This window comes from Tiliqua scincoides, chromosome 1 (genome assembly GCF_035046505.1).
Source record: "Tiliqua scincoides isolate rTilSci1 chromosome 1, rTilSci1.hap2, whole genome shotgun sequence".
In the NCBI taxonomy this organism is placed as follows: domain Eukaryota; kingdom Metazoa; phylum Chordata; class Lepidosauria; order Squamata; family Scincidae; genus Tiliqua; species Tiliqua scincoides.
Genome location: NC_089821.1, coordinates 306,180,224 through 306,192,407, shown reverse-complemented (window position 1 = coordinate 306,192,407; position 12,184 = coordinate 306,180,224). Strand labels below are relative to the sequence as shown.

Below are 12,184 nucleotides of genomic sequence, written 5' to 3'. Positions count from 1 at the left end.
ACTTAGGGCGCAATCCTAACCCCTCTCCAGCACTGACATAAGGGCAATGCGGCTCCGAGGTAAGGGATCAAACATTCCCTTACTTTGAGGAGGCCTCCGTGAGTGGCACCCAACTGCAGGATGCAGTACACGTCCCATTGGCACCACTATGCCAGTGCTGGAAAGCACTGACAAAAGTGTTTAGGATTGTGCCCTTAATTGCTTTGTTTTCCATGCTTCAGAATGTTTTTTTCAAGACACCATTGGAAGCTGCATCTGATTTTTCTTGTATTAGGAGCAGAAAGGTTTGCTGCTATGATGGGTGGGATGGACTTGAGAAGGCTTATATATCTGAGAATCCCCAGGGATACTGCAGTATGTCTCACCCTGATTTATGTTTCTTGGTCACACTAGAGTGTGATGGGATATTGCAAAGTACTTGTTAGTGTGTAGCTGGGTTGCAATTGATTAATTAGTTAACTCATTACAAATATTTTTGGGCACAGTGCTAAACACACTTACAGTGGATCTTCTTTATACGTGGTTTCGGAATCCACAGATTTGACCCACCATGGGTTCCGAACCCACAGCTGGAGGACCTCCCGGACGCAACCTACATGTGGCCTCTCTGACCTTCAGGAAGCCCTCTGGAGCTGTTTAATTAAGCCATTTCTGCCCAATGGTGCATATACACAACAGGAACCAAACATGTACACCTGTGGCCTGGGCAGAAATGGGTTCAAGGGCCCTTCCAGTTTTTGAAAGTGCAATTTAAACACCACTGGAAGGTGTTCTGGAGGTGTTCTTAATTAGCCAAGAGTTCTTCAAACAGGTGACAGTCCTAATAAAGACCAAGTGCCTGTTAACTGTGATGGGTGATGTGTATATGCAGGAAGGATGGCTTGTGTGCACTCTTAGGGAACAGGTGTGAAGTATACCTGTGCACTCTGTGGTGCATTTTGCATACAGACTTGTAAAAATCTGTATTGGTGAGGGCCAGGCTGTCAGGATCAAGGATCAGGAAAGGCTTTTTCTCCACTCTTAAGTGTTCCCAAGTTTATTGCTTGACTTTTCCTCATAGAGATGAATGATAACCATTCACTTATCTGGAGGAAAAAAGAAAAGGCACCACTGATGCAGAAGCTAAACTTTTTCCTATTCACAGCAACCCCAGATTACCCAGCCACTGGCCTGGGTGCTCCTGTCTGCCTCTTGGTCACACTAGAGTGTGTTGAGATTTTGGGGACTAGCATTTTAACATTTATAGTTAGAGTGCTGGGGGGACCAACAGATGGACAGATAGATGTGCAATATCTACATCAAATTTCTAATTATATGATTATGGTGTTTTTCAGAGCAAACAGGCTTCCACTATTATTCAGGACAGGCAAAAAAACAGTGTACAATATTTTCTTTTCCCCCTTGGGTTTCCAGCAGCATGTCTATTTATATAACAGTGGCCAGCTTCCAAGCCAAACATACGGGAATGCAAAGTCTCTCTCACTTGTTGAAGTCAACTGAATCTTGCTCCTTTGTTGTCTGATTTATGAATCAATATTTATTTTCCTTTCAACAGGCGTAGCTAATCTTCCCACTAAAGTTTACCACACCATAATTGCATCTACTTTTCTCCCAAAGCCTTTTTGAAATAGTCACCACCAAGAGTTCTGATTAAAGCCTGGTCCAATGCCAAAAACTTAACAGCATTTTCCAAACTTGATATGGGGGCACAGGGTTTTTTGGGGGGAGGCGGCTGATGTAGGTACACCATTCTCAAAAAACCCTGTGTCTGTTGAGATTGTTAAAAAGATGGACACTAATGATCTGTCTGTTGTATCTAACTGGACATACTTTCTTTGAGATAGTTCCTTCCTTCTCCAGCAGGTGGGGAATCACTTTGGCCTGGTTCAGGAGATCCAGCAAATCAACTGGGTCAAAGTGATCCCTTACCTGCAGTTTAAAGTGGTACAGTTTAGGAAGGACTGTAGAAGATGATACTTTTATTCTTCATTGTCCAGTAGCCAATTCACACATGCAGCAGAATCAATGGTGTATGCAGGTTTGTGATACAGTGTTCACAAAAAACTGTCATGTGATTCTTCTGCGTGTGCAGATTTATTATTTATTTAAAGGAATAATATCCCGCCTTTCTCCCAGTGAGGGCAGCCATGGTGGCTTGCAACATTAAAAACAATTTAAAAACCATTAAAAACAATTAAAACACAATAAAATACAAAACCAATCCCAAGACTCGCATAAAACAGATTGGCTCCAAAATAGTAACCGAATACTGAAGAAATATTTTTGTGTAAAAATTGCTGGCAGCAACCTGATACCTCTGACTCTACTCCCACTGTGTCCAAAGATAAAACAAGCAAGATCTTTCTTCAGTATTAAAAATGAAACTGGAAGCCAGCTGTACAGATCCGTTACTGGGAAGTTTTCAGTCTTGATTCATAACGGTTTGTTGCTACGAATGTTCTTCTTTAGTGAATATGGAAAGGTCTTGGCATAGAGGGAATAATAAGATTCAGAACGCTTGGTTGGATCGTAAATAAATAATCTGGAGCGCCACTGGAATTGGTTTCACAGTAGATATGACTGCATTTCCTTTCCAAGGCCATTAAAAAATCCAGATCCCAGGCGGAGTGTTCCAGAAATGGAGAGCATTTGGTGGGCCGCTGTGAGATACAGGAAGCTGGACTAGATGGGCCTATGGCCTGATCCAGTGGGGCTGTTCTTATGTTCTTATGAGAGCTGGTTTCCAATCTAGTCCACGATATCTGAGTTCCAACTCTGCTAAGGAATAAGGGCATTACCAGTTTAGTATGGAAAGCTGTCTCCTCGTAGTAGCTGATAGTAGCTCTCTATGGGGAAACTCCCAGGTTTCCAGTGGCACCAGTGACCAGTGCCACCATAAACTGAAAAAGGGTCTCGCTAGATGAGACCGGTTAAGATCCAGCACCAACCAAATGCTTCCAGGAAGTCTCAGAGCAGGGCTTGAAGTCCATGGCCTTCACCTACAATTTCTTTCGATTTGCCTGGCTTCAGTGACTTCCTGCACTGGGTCATGGAGGTTCTCCTCACCCATGAATTTTTAACCTCCCTTTAAAAAGTCACCATTCTCATTGGCCATCACCTCATTTTGTGGCAGTGGTTCCTCATGCAATGCGTGAAGAAGTACTTTCTTCTCTCCGTCCTGAATCTACAGCTGGTCAGTTTCATTGGTTGACTCTCAGTCTTATGGGGAAACCATAAGACAGTAAACCACTTTGTGAACGTTCTCTTGAAAAGCACTATATGAATATTCTTAATAATAATTATATATAGCATACTAATATATTATTGTGTAATAATTATTATAATAGTAAAAGAAGAAAGAAAAGAAGAAAAATCCTTGATGTTCACATTTTCTATCCCATGTGTGATTTTATAAACTTCCGTCATGCTCCCCCTTAGTTCATTTCTCCTAAACTGAAAAACTTGAGGCAAGGAGTTCCATTGGTTAATTGTGTGTTGTGCCAAAAAATGCCCCCCAAACTCATTTTTCTTTGTTATACGTAGAAATGTTTGTTTTTAAAGTTTTACACCAGTGATTTTCCACCGTTTTTCATCTCATGGGCACACCATCAGTTTTTTGACAACTGACAAGGCACACTATACACGCCCCCCCCAATGGCCCTAATAATAAATGACCCTCTCCTAAACTCCTTCAGTACAGCTGCAGACTCTTTGCGGCTGAAAATTGCTGCTTTACACTGTTGTGAGCCAATCAGACAAGGGGGTACATTTCTCAAGGCAGCATTAAGGAATGTAGAAAAGTAATCGCAAATGATAAGCAGTGTGAACTGGGCATCTACCACAATAGGGAGTGATATTAATGTTTTGCCATGTTTGGCATGTCGGGTGAAGGTCAGATTTGTTTGGCATCTATTCTTTTTTCCTTGTATTTTCATAGTTTCCCTGGCAAACAGAACAGACCTGTTCCAGACATGTACATGAAAATGTATATATATATATTTAAATGGCACTGTATATAGTAGTGAGAATATGTGTGATTGATGAGAGTGGCTTGCAGGAGGAAGATTTCCCCAGGGCTGAAAAATAAACTCTGTTGCAAAGTTTCCAGGGGGTACACTATGGTAGCTAAGATACAGATAGGGCAAGAATTATCGTCCTTGTTTTGTCAGCCAAAAATCACTTTCTTTGTTACATTTTAATTGTCTCATCTTTTCTGTGCTCAGCGACTTTTGTTTTCACCCTCCTATAATAATTGCTGAGCAGAAAAAGAACTCCGCAGAGTGCAAGATTTAATGAGGAGAGAGATAAAGAAAGGGAAAGACTTGAGCTATGCCTCTCAGGGTGGCTAGCACTGCGTTCCCTGAAAGAACCAGGAAGGTCTGTCAACAACTTGAGTCTGGGTTCTCTGATCATTCCCTATCCCTTCAAATCTGTGCCTCAGATATTTGAATTCAGATTTCTTTCCTGTCTTAGAACAGTGGCTGCTCCAGACCTGGAGCTTATCCAGCTGTTAGAAATCATATGAATAGAACCTGAAAGAACAACTAGTGACTTTATGATTGAAAAAAGGGGGCTTTGTCCGGATAATCTACAAAAACACCATCCTTGGAAAACAACAGAAAGCTACGGCTTCAGCCTTTTTTCCCCCCTCACAAGCATAGGTTTTGAATGGGCAATCTAGATATGGTTTCCTAACTTTGTTTTCTGTTTTCCCTTGGCAGCTGAAATGAGCTTTCAGTCATACTAGAGGACAAAACATGGCATCGCCTGATTTATCACCAGCTGCGGAAGAACTGCCTTCCACTGTCATTGATGACCTCCATTATTCACTGCAAGGTAAGTTCAGGGATGGTGGGACCCAGAATTCTGCCAAGTTGCTATCTTGGGTCTGCTGCCACTGCGCTACAGAAAGCAAACAAAAAACCAAAACTCTTACCTTGCTAGCTCTTGTGCTGCCAAACCCAGAAGAGTGGGATTTCCGGTTTCAGTTACGGGGACAGTATTCTTCTGGGTTTGACGGCAGTGCACAGGGAACATGGTAGGGAGTGGGGCAGTCTGCTAGCATCAGGTAGCCACATGGATGGGCTTTCCCGTGGGCACATTGTATGCCCGTTTTAACAAAGTTACATTTGTGTGGGACAAAAAGGAGTGTGTGTGGTCATGTTTCACAAGAACATCCCTGGTGGGTCAAGGCCAAAGGTCCACCCGGTTCAGCATCTTCTTCCCATAGTGTCCATAAGCGGAGCCTCAACTGGGTTGAGTCAACCCAACACCACTTTCCCAGTGTTGCTTCTGTTATTTGTGGCATGTGTCAGTGTGAAAGAACTTCATACATGCCTCTGAACCTCATGTAACAATATTTAGAGAGTGTTAAGAACATAAGAATATAAGAACAGACCTGCTGGATCAGGCCATATAGGGAGCATTTTCCCGTGCTGGAAAGTATTTGTGGTTCTCGTCTACACTGCAGTGAACATTTAGAAACTCTGTATGTGACGAATGCAAGCCTGATCATCTGCAAACTTTTGGTGTTCTTAAGGCAAGCCATTGTCAGCCTCATTCATCAGTCTGCACTTGGGAGATAAGACTAGATCATGCTGCTGTTTAAGGCACAAAAACCAGGTTTTTCTGGTCAGTTGGCAATTCTCCTGCAGCCATCCTTGATTTCATCCTGTGGAGCCAGCTAAAGCTCTGGTAACAATCACTCAAGAAGTTTTTCAAGTGTGCTTGGAATACACAGAGGGCTCCCTGTCCTTTTAGCCATGGAATTTACACTGCCTGGTTTTGGGGGTCAGGTTTGCTTTGCAATTTCCTCCTGTTTTCCTCTGCTGAGTTTTGCAGTTGAAGTAAATCATTGTGAAAGGCAGTGGTATAAGGGTTGCGAAGCACTAAGTTTTGCAGGGAGCCTCACCGCAGAGTGCACGCAGCCCCTTCGGAGCCATTCCAGGCAGGGGGAGCAAAACAGAGGTGAACCTTCCTTTGCTGATGCTGCACTTGGGACTCACACTGAGGCTGGAACTTACGTAGTTTGCTGGGCTGCCAGGACAGCTGCAGAGAGGGGAACCGCAGGTCCTTGTAGCTGACAGGCAGAAGCCTCTGGGCAAAACCCAGTTAAGAGGAACTAGTTGCCTCCTGCGCCCTCCTTTGAAAACCTTGAGATGTATGAATATGACTGCAATACTATCTAAACTTACCTGGAAGTCGGTCCCGGTGATTTTAATGGGACTTACTTCTGAGTAGTCTTGCACAGGATTGGGCTCAGCCTGGCAGGAGCTTTTCAGAGTCTCAGGTGGAGAGTTGCTTCTCCACTTGAGAGCCATGTATTAAACCTGGAACTTCATGGATGCAGTCAAAGTCCGATGGACCTATCAAGCTACCTTGCACTTTCCAAGCATCAGTCCACCTGACCCATCATTGTGTCCTACTGCGAATGGCAGGGATTCTCTCCTTGCTTAGCCCAACAGCAGGTCGCCAAGGGTTGCCACTTGATTTCTCTTCAACCTCCCCCTGCCCTCTTGGCCTGCTTGCATTGCTTCCCTGCATGCATCACTACTTCAACTCCTTTTGGTATTCTTTGTTGCTGTCCCTGGCCCACCTTTGCTGAGCTCCTGGCACCGAGCACTTGACAGCTAATCCATAGAGACTAGCAGCAATCGGAACCAGGACTCTTTATTTCTTGCATTTATTCCACCCTTCCTCCACGGAGCTCAAGTTCTTTCCACCTCCCATTTTATTCTTACAATAACCCCGGGAGGCAGGTTAGGTGGAGTGAAATCAATTGGCCCAGCGTTCAGCAACTGAAGTTTCCAAACACTCATCACTGGCACCCCCACTTGGCATGCACTGCCAAAGTCTAAATGGGGTACGACCAAAACATGGGTGAAAGTGGCCAGATCTACTTTCTCCAGGAAAGGCTTCTGACCGACCTACCTTGCAGGGTTGTTGTCTGGATTCCTGATATAATGTCTGTGAAGTGTTCGTAGGCACTAAATATGGTTATGCTAATGTATAATCCCCTACCTCCCTCCATACACACATCTTTCCTGGCTCTTCTGGAGCAGAAAGATGTTGTGATTTTTGGAAGCACCCTTAGAAAAATTTACCTATGAATGTTCCACTCCATGGGGAACAGTATAGAGAATCTGTATTACTTAGCCATAGATTTTTATTGCAACCTTCTTGGCAGTGGAGCTTGATGTTCTGTCTGTTTTAATGTGAGTGGGAATGCATTGGTTTTATTCACTTCCTTTGGGGGAAAAATTGCATTTATAGCTTCCCATTCATTCATTTTCACCAGACCAGGCAGCAAAACCCCACAGCCAACGACAAAATGCAAACGCTTATATAGTAAGATAGACCCTTAGAGCTGTTTGCCCTGGTGTGGCACTTTCACTGTTGAACTACCAGATGTTTTCTAAGACTGGAAGGTGGATGCAGGTAGAGCTGCCTTGACAAAGAGAGACGGTCACACCCTCCTCCTTCAATAGAAGTGAGCTAATCAGTGCCAGAGGTGGGGAAACAGACAGGTAACATTCCATGATGATTCATATGGCATGTTTCTAAACACACTTGAGCTGCTATGCAACCGGCAGACTCTGTAGTCTAGCTGCCAACGAGGTGGCAAACCTTTGAGTGGGGCTCACGTGTCTGCAGTGGCATAGCTAGAGGGGGTGAAAAGCTCTAAGTTTTTCAGGTGCCTGAATGCGCCCTGTAAGTGGCCCCTCCCTCTCCCCTTCAGAGCTATTCCAGGTTGGGGAGCAAAACAGAGGCAGCCACCTCTTTGCCCTGAGTGTGGCCACTTGCACGGCACACTCAAGTGCCTACAAAACTTAGTGCTTTGCACCTCCTCTGGTTACACCACTGCATGTCTGAGTGAGATTGTTTCTGAGACGTCTCTCTATAGCAGCTGTTGGGCACGTAGAGGAGTCTTCCCCTCTTGTTACATTTTCACAGTCGTGGCGACCTTGACCATGGTCACCTACAAGGTCCTTTGTTTTGCCCTGCAGCTTGTGGGGGGCTAGACAGGGTGCAAGCAGCATTTATAAATGTTATTAACTAATCAGGGCATGAGTGTAAGAGCCCTCCTTCCTCAAGGAGGGGAAACAAGAAGTTCCAGTCTGACTGAGGACCAGATGGATCTTCCCACCATACTTTTCACAGCAGGAGATATGAGGCAATGATAAGGACTGAGCTATGTGTATGTTGCTTTTCTTTATTCTATGGGCATTTCGCCCGGGCATATTTCAACACTGAATTACTTGTGCACATGAATGCCTCACAGATGCCTCAGCAACAGATAGAAGTTCTATCTGTCTCACCATTGTTTTGGAAGCTGGCAGCCAAGGAGATGCCATGTTCCCTAGCCACCAAATTGGAAAGATTGTTTCGGGGCTGGAGGGAAAAGTTTGGATTTGTTTTGGGAGTGGAGGGGAAGGGTGTACCAGATGCTATTGTCTTGCAGTGCCTTGGTGGCTAACCTTAGCTCGCTCGCTCGCTCACTCACACAAACACACAGAGTTGATATTTGTAGTAATGACACAACAATATTCATGTTTAGTGAATTTATACTTATTTTTGTATTTTTGATAATAAAGCAACCTGCAGTGAAAGTATAAAAAAGTTTTTGTTTTTTTAAAGCAGGTGAGTAAAATGGTAGTAACTGCTACTTACACTAAATAAGAGTAGCAGGCAGATTTATAAAATAAGAAATAACAGCACAATATCCTGTGTTAAGAGGCCTGGATGGACAGCCCGGTTTTCACCTGACACCTAAAACTCCTAAGAGTAGATACCAGGAGCACAGTCCTGGATAAGGCATTCTAAGACTGTGGCACTATTACAGGTAAGGCTCCATCCTCAGTCATGAGCTGCCTAGTCTTCATAGGCAAGCGGCACCCAAAAATGGAGTCTTAGAGATGACCTACCCATTCACCCACCACCCAAAATGAAATGGCCAAGTATAAGTGTCTGAACCAGGGCTGAGCTGGCAGGAATGCCTGGAAGCCCATCTGGACATGTACTTGAGTTCGCATTGGTAGATGTGAGGGGAGTTTGCCTGTAGTGCTGCTTGTGTGAATTGGCCCTAAGACAAACTCCACTATCTTTTATTAATATATTTTTTTTAAGATTGTGAACCCCCTGGGTCAGGAAACCCAGAACATGTGCAAAGCAGTCATAAAGTGTGCACTGGTAGCATTGGTTGCTGGAGCACTGGTGGGAAGGCTGGAGTTTTCCTGTGCATGCCAGTGGATCCTGGAGGACCTGTCGAGGCAGGCAGGATAGCATGGGAGGCTGGAAGGGACAGGTGGAAAGAAGAACAGAGAGGTGATGGCTGAGCAGGTGATGGTGGGCAGCTGAGCAGATTGAGCCCGAGAGGCGGCTGGGTTTGGTGACAGTTGTTGTTGGCAACCTTCAGTCTCGAAAGACTCTGGTATCGCGCTCTGAAAGGTGGTTCTGGAACAGTGTCTAGTGTGGCTGAAAAGGCCGATTCAGGAGTGACAATCCCTTCCACACTGGGAGCAAGTGCAGTCTGTCCCTGGTCTGTCTCCCTGGCTATGGGCCTTCCTTCTTTGCCTCTTTGCCTCAGACTGTTGGCCAAGTGTCTCTTCAAACTGGGAGAGGCCATGCTGCACTGCCTGCCTCCAAGCAGGCCGCTCAGAGGCCAGGGTTTCCCACCTGTTGAGGTCCACTCCTAAGGCCTTCAGATCCCTCTTGCAGATGTCCTTGTATCGCAGCTGTGGTCTACCTGTAGGGCGCTTTCCTTGCACGAGTTCTCCATAGAGGAGATCCTTTGGGATCTGGCCATCATCCATTCTCCCAACATGACTGAGCCAACGCAGGCATCTCTGTTTCAGCAGTGCATGCATGCTAGGGATTCCAGCTCAGTACTGCCTACAAAATCGTAAGGCCTAATTCACCTCCATGGATCATTGCAGGCTTGTGCCAGTGATATTGCTGGCACAGGTCCAAGTTGACCCATAAAGGCTGTTGGAGCTTGCTCCAGGGCAAGGGGACAAATGTCCCCTTACCCCAAGGATATCTCCAGCAACCAAAGCTCCCCTTTGGGATACAGTGAAGGCTGCACCGCTGTTGCAGTGTTGCCACTTGAGGAATCAGGATTAGGCTGTTTATTATGTACACTGCTTTGTGAGACTTTTTGCTGAAGAATATAAATATTATGAATAATAATTACAAGCCTCTAGTAACCCCGTAGATGCACCTAACGGTTCCCCAGAGTAGTAAGTGGCTTGAGGATTGCAGTAGCTCATCTCCCCTCCATCACACACCTTCCTTCATCCTGTTCCCATGGCTACTAAGCCTTGGAGTGTAAGGAAGGGCAGTGAGATGTGGCGGGGGGCAGGTGTGAACTCCCATTGAACAAGCCTGTGCAGGATTTACTCCCTGCGCCTGCTGATCCAATTTGTACACCATCACTAGAGCATAATTCCCCTTCTTAACCTATTTAACTCTCATGATTGGTCGCTGATTCGACAAGCATTTAAAGAGGCTAGCTGTTGAAACAGGTACCATTCACTTGAACAGGCAGTGTTTGTGGCCTCTGTCCTAAGTGGAGAAGGTGTGGGAAGTAGTAATTAATTAAGCTATTGTTTTGTAGTGACAGAGGAGGCCACAACTGAAAATGCTGGGTAACTTTATAAAAACCCACGAGGCTACATCACACTGTTGTGCTTGTGAGTTGTAACATCAGCAAGGCTCCAGAAATAACAAGATCACAAAATATTATTTCCGTTCTGTCAGCTCCTGGAGGGCACATTTGCAGATCTTTGCATGGTAGAGTAGAAGGGTGGATGCTCAGCTGTGATTTTGTCTTATTTCACTTGCTTACAGAATGCATTTCACTTGTGGCCTCCTTTCAATTTGCAGTCCCAAAGCACTACAAAATGCCTCCTGATCAAGGAAGGACTGTAATTTGTATTGGAGTCCCTGTTGTGTAGGCAAAGGATCCCATCATTTTGTCCCTACCAAAAGTGTAGCGGGGGGGGGGGGGAGGGGAGGGCAGTGCGGTAAGCATGGCAGTTGCCACAACGTGCCATGTAAGCAACTCTCCCCCTCACCATTGGAGCCATTCAGGCATTCAATTTATTTATTTAAAAGATTTTATACTACTTTTCTGGTGCTCAAAGCGGTGTCAAAGCAACAATAAAAATACCATATAAAACACAATTAACTTTAAATGCAAAAAAAAAAAAATTAAATAAAACCAATTCAAGCAATTTAAATGATACTGGTGCAGTTAAAAGTTGTAAAAAAAAGCAGAGTCATCACATCAGCTTTCTGTTTTGCACTGTGATTTAGGGTCCAATCCTAAACGGCCCGGTGCTGAGCTCCAGCGCTGGTGCTGTGTGTCGCAAACGTAAGGCACATCCGCGGCACCTGGAGTGGACGGGGTGCCGGATGGCCAGCCGGAATTATTTGTTGGGATAAAATATTCTTACAACCTAAATATTCTCTACCCCCCTCCGAATCACTGTTCTGACTTAGCTACAGTTCCTTCCTCTTGTATATTATTTTATTGTTTTTCAAGACTAGAATCCCCAAATCCATGTAGATGCTAAGGAGAATTTCATAAGCCCTCCAAAATGAAATAATACAAGGGAAGACAAGAAAGGAATGCCACTTTTAACTCGTTTTGCCTTTTAAATTGAGAGGTGCGGGTTCTAGGCTTGGATATGGAACAGTACGTCTTGGCATTGATCCTGACCAGGAGCAAAAGAAGAGCTTTGTTAATCTGGAGTAGAAATTGTTTGTTTTGGGTCACACACTACAAAATGACAAAAAAGGAAGGGGGAGATAATCCCAAGGTTATGTAGAGCTTTATTAAAATGGGCCAGCACAAAGAGTCCATTCATCCTTCCCTTAGCCATAAAAAAGTCGTTTTTAATGAATCACATGATGGAAGAATCTGAGCTTTTGTGAAACCATTAAGCTCTGGAGTAGTGCAATGCAGGAAGAGAATATCCCCATGCTGAAAATAAATGTGGGTTGGGAACAGCTGCGGTGATGACAGAAATGCCACTGGGTTGATAAACTAAGCCTAGAGATAAATAAAAATTACTTTCTGAGTTCTCCTTATTCTGCTGTTGCTGAGTCAGCTGTTTGAACTGATGACCAATTTGATTGATTGACAGCCAAATCTTAGCCTGAGTCTGCACAGTCAGGCTGC

General features: G+C 44.6%; 1 protein-coding gene across 4 annotated transcripts in view; it reads left to right on the top strand.

The window, feature by feature from the left end:
• SYNE2 (spectrin repeat containing nuclear envelope protein 2) overlaps positions 1-12,184 on the top strand; it is a 252,356-nt gene that overhangs the window by 12,283 nt on the left and 227,889 nt on the right. For all 4 annotated transcript variants that reach the window (XM_066629628.1, XM_066629621.1, XM_066629615.1 and 1 more), the window contains exon 2: positions 4,722-4,836. In XM_066629628.1, the coding sequence (XP_066485725.1) occupies positions 4,758-4,836 (79 nt within the window). In that variant the 5' untranslated portion in view covers positions 4,722-4,757. The remainder of the gene's footprint in view (positions 1-4,721; positions 4,837-12,184) is intronic.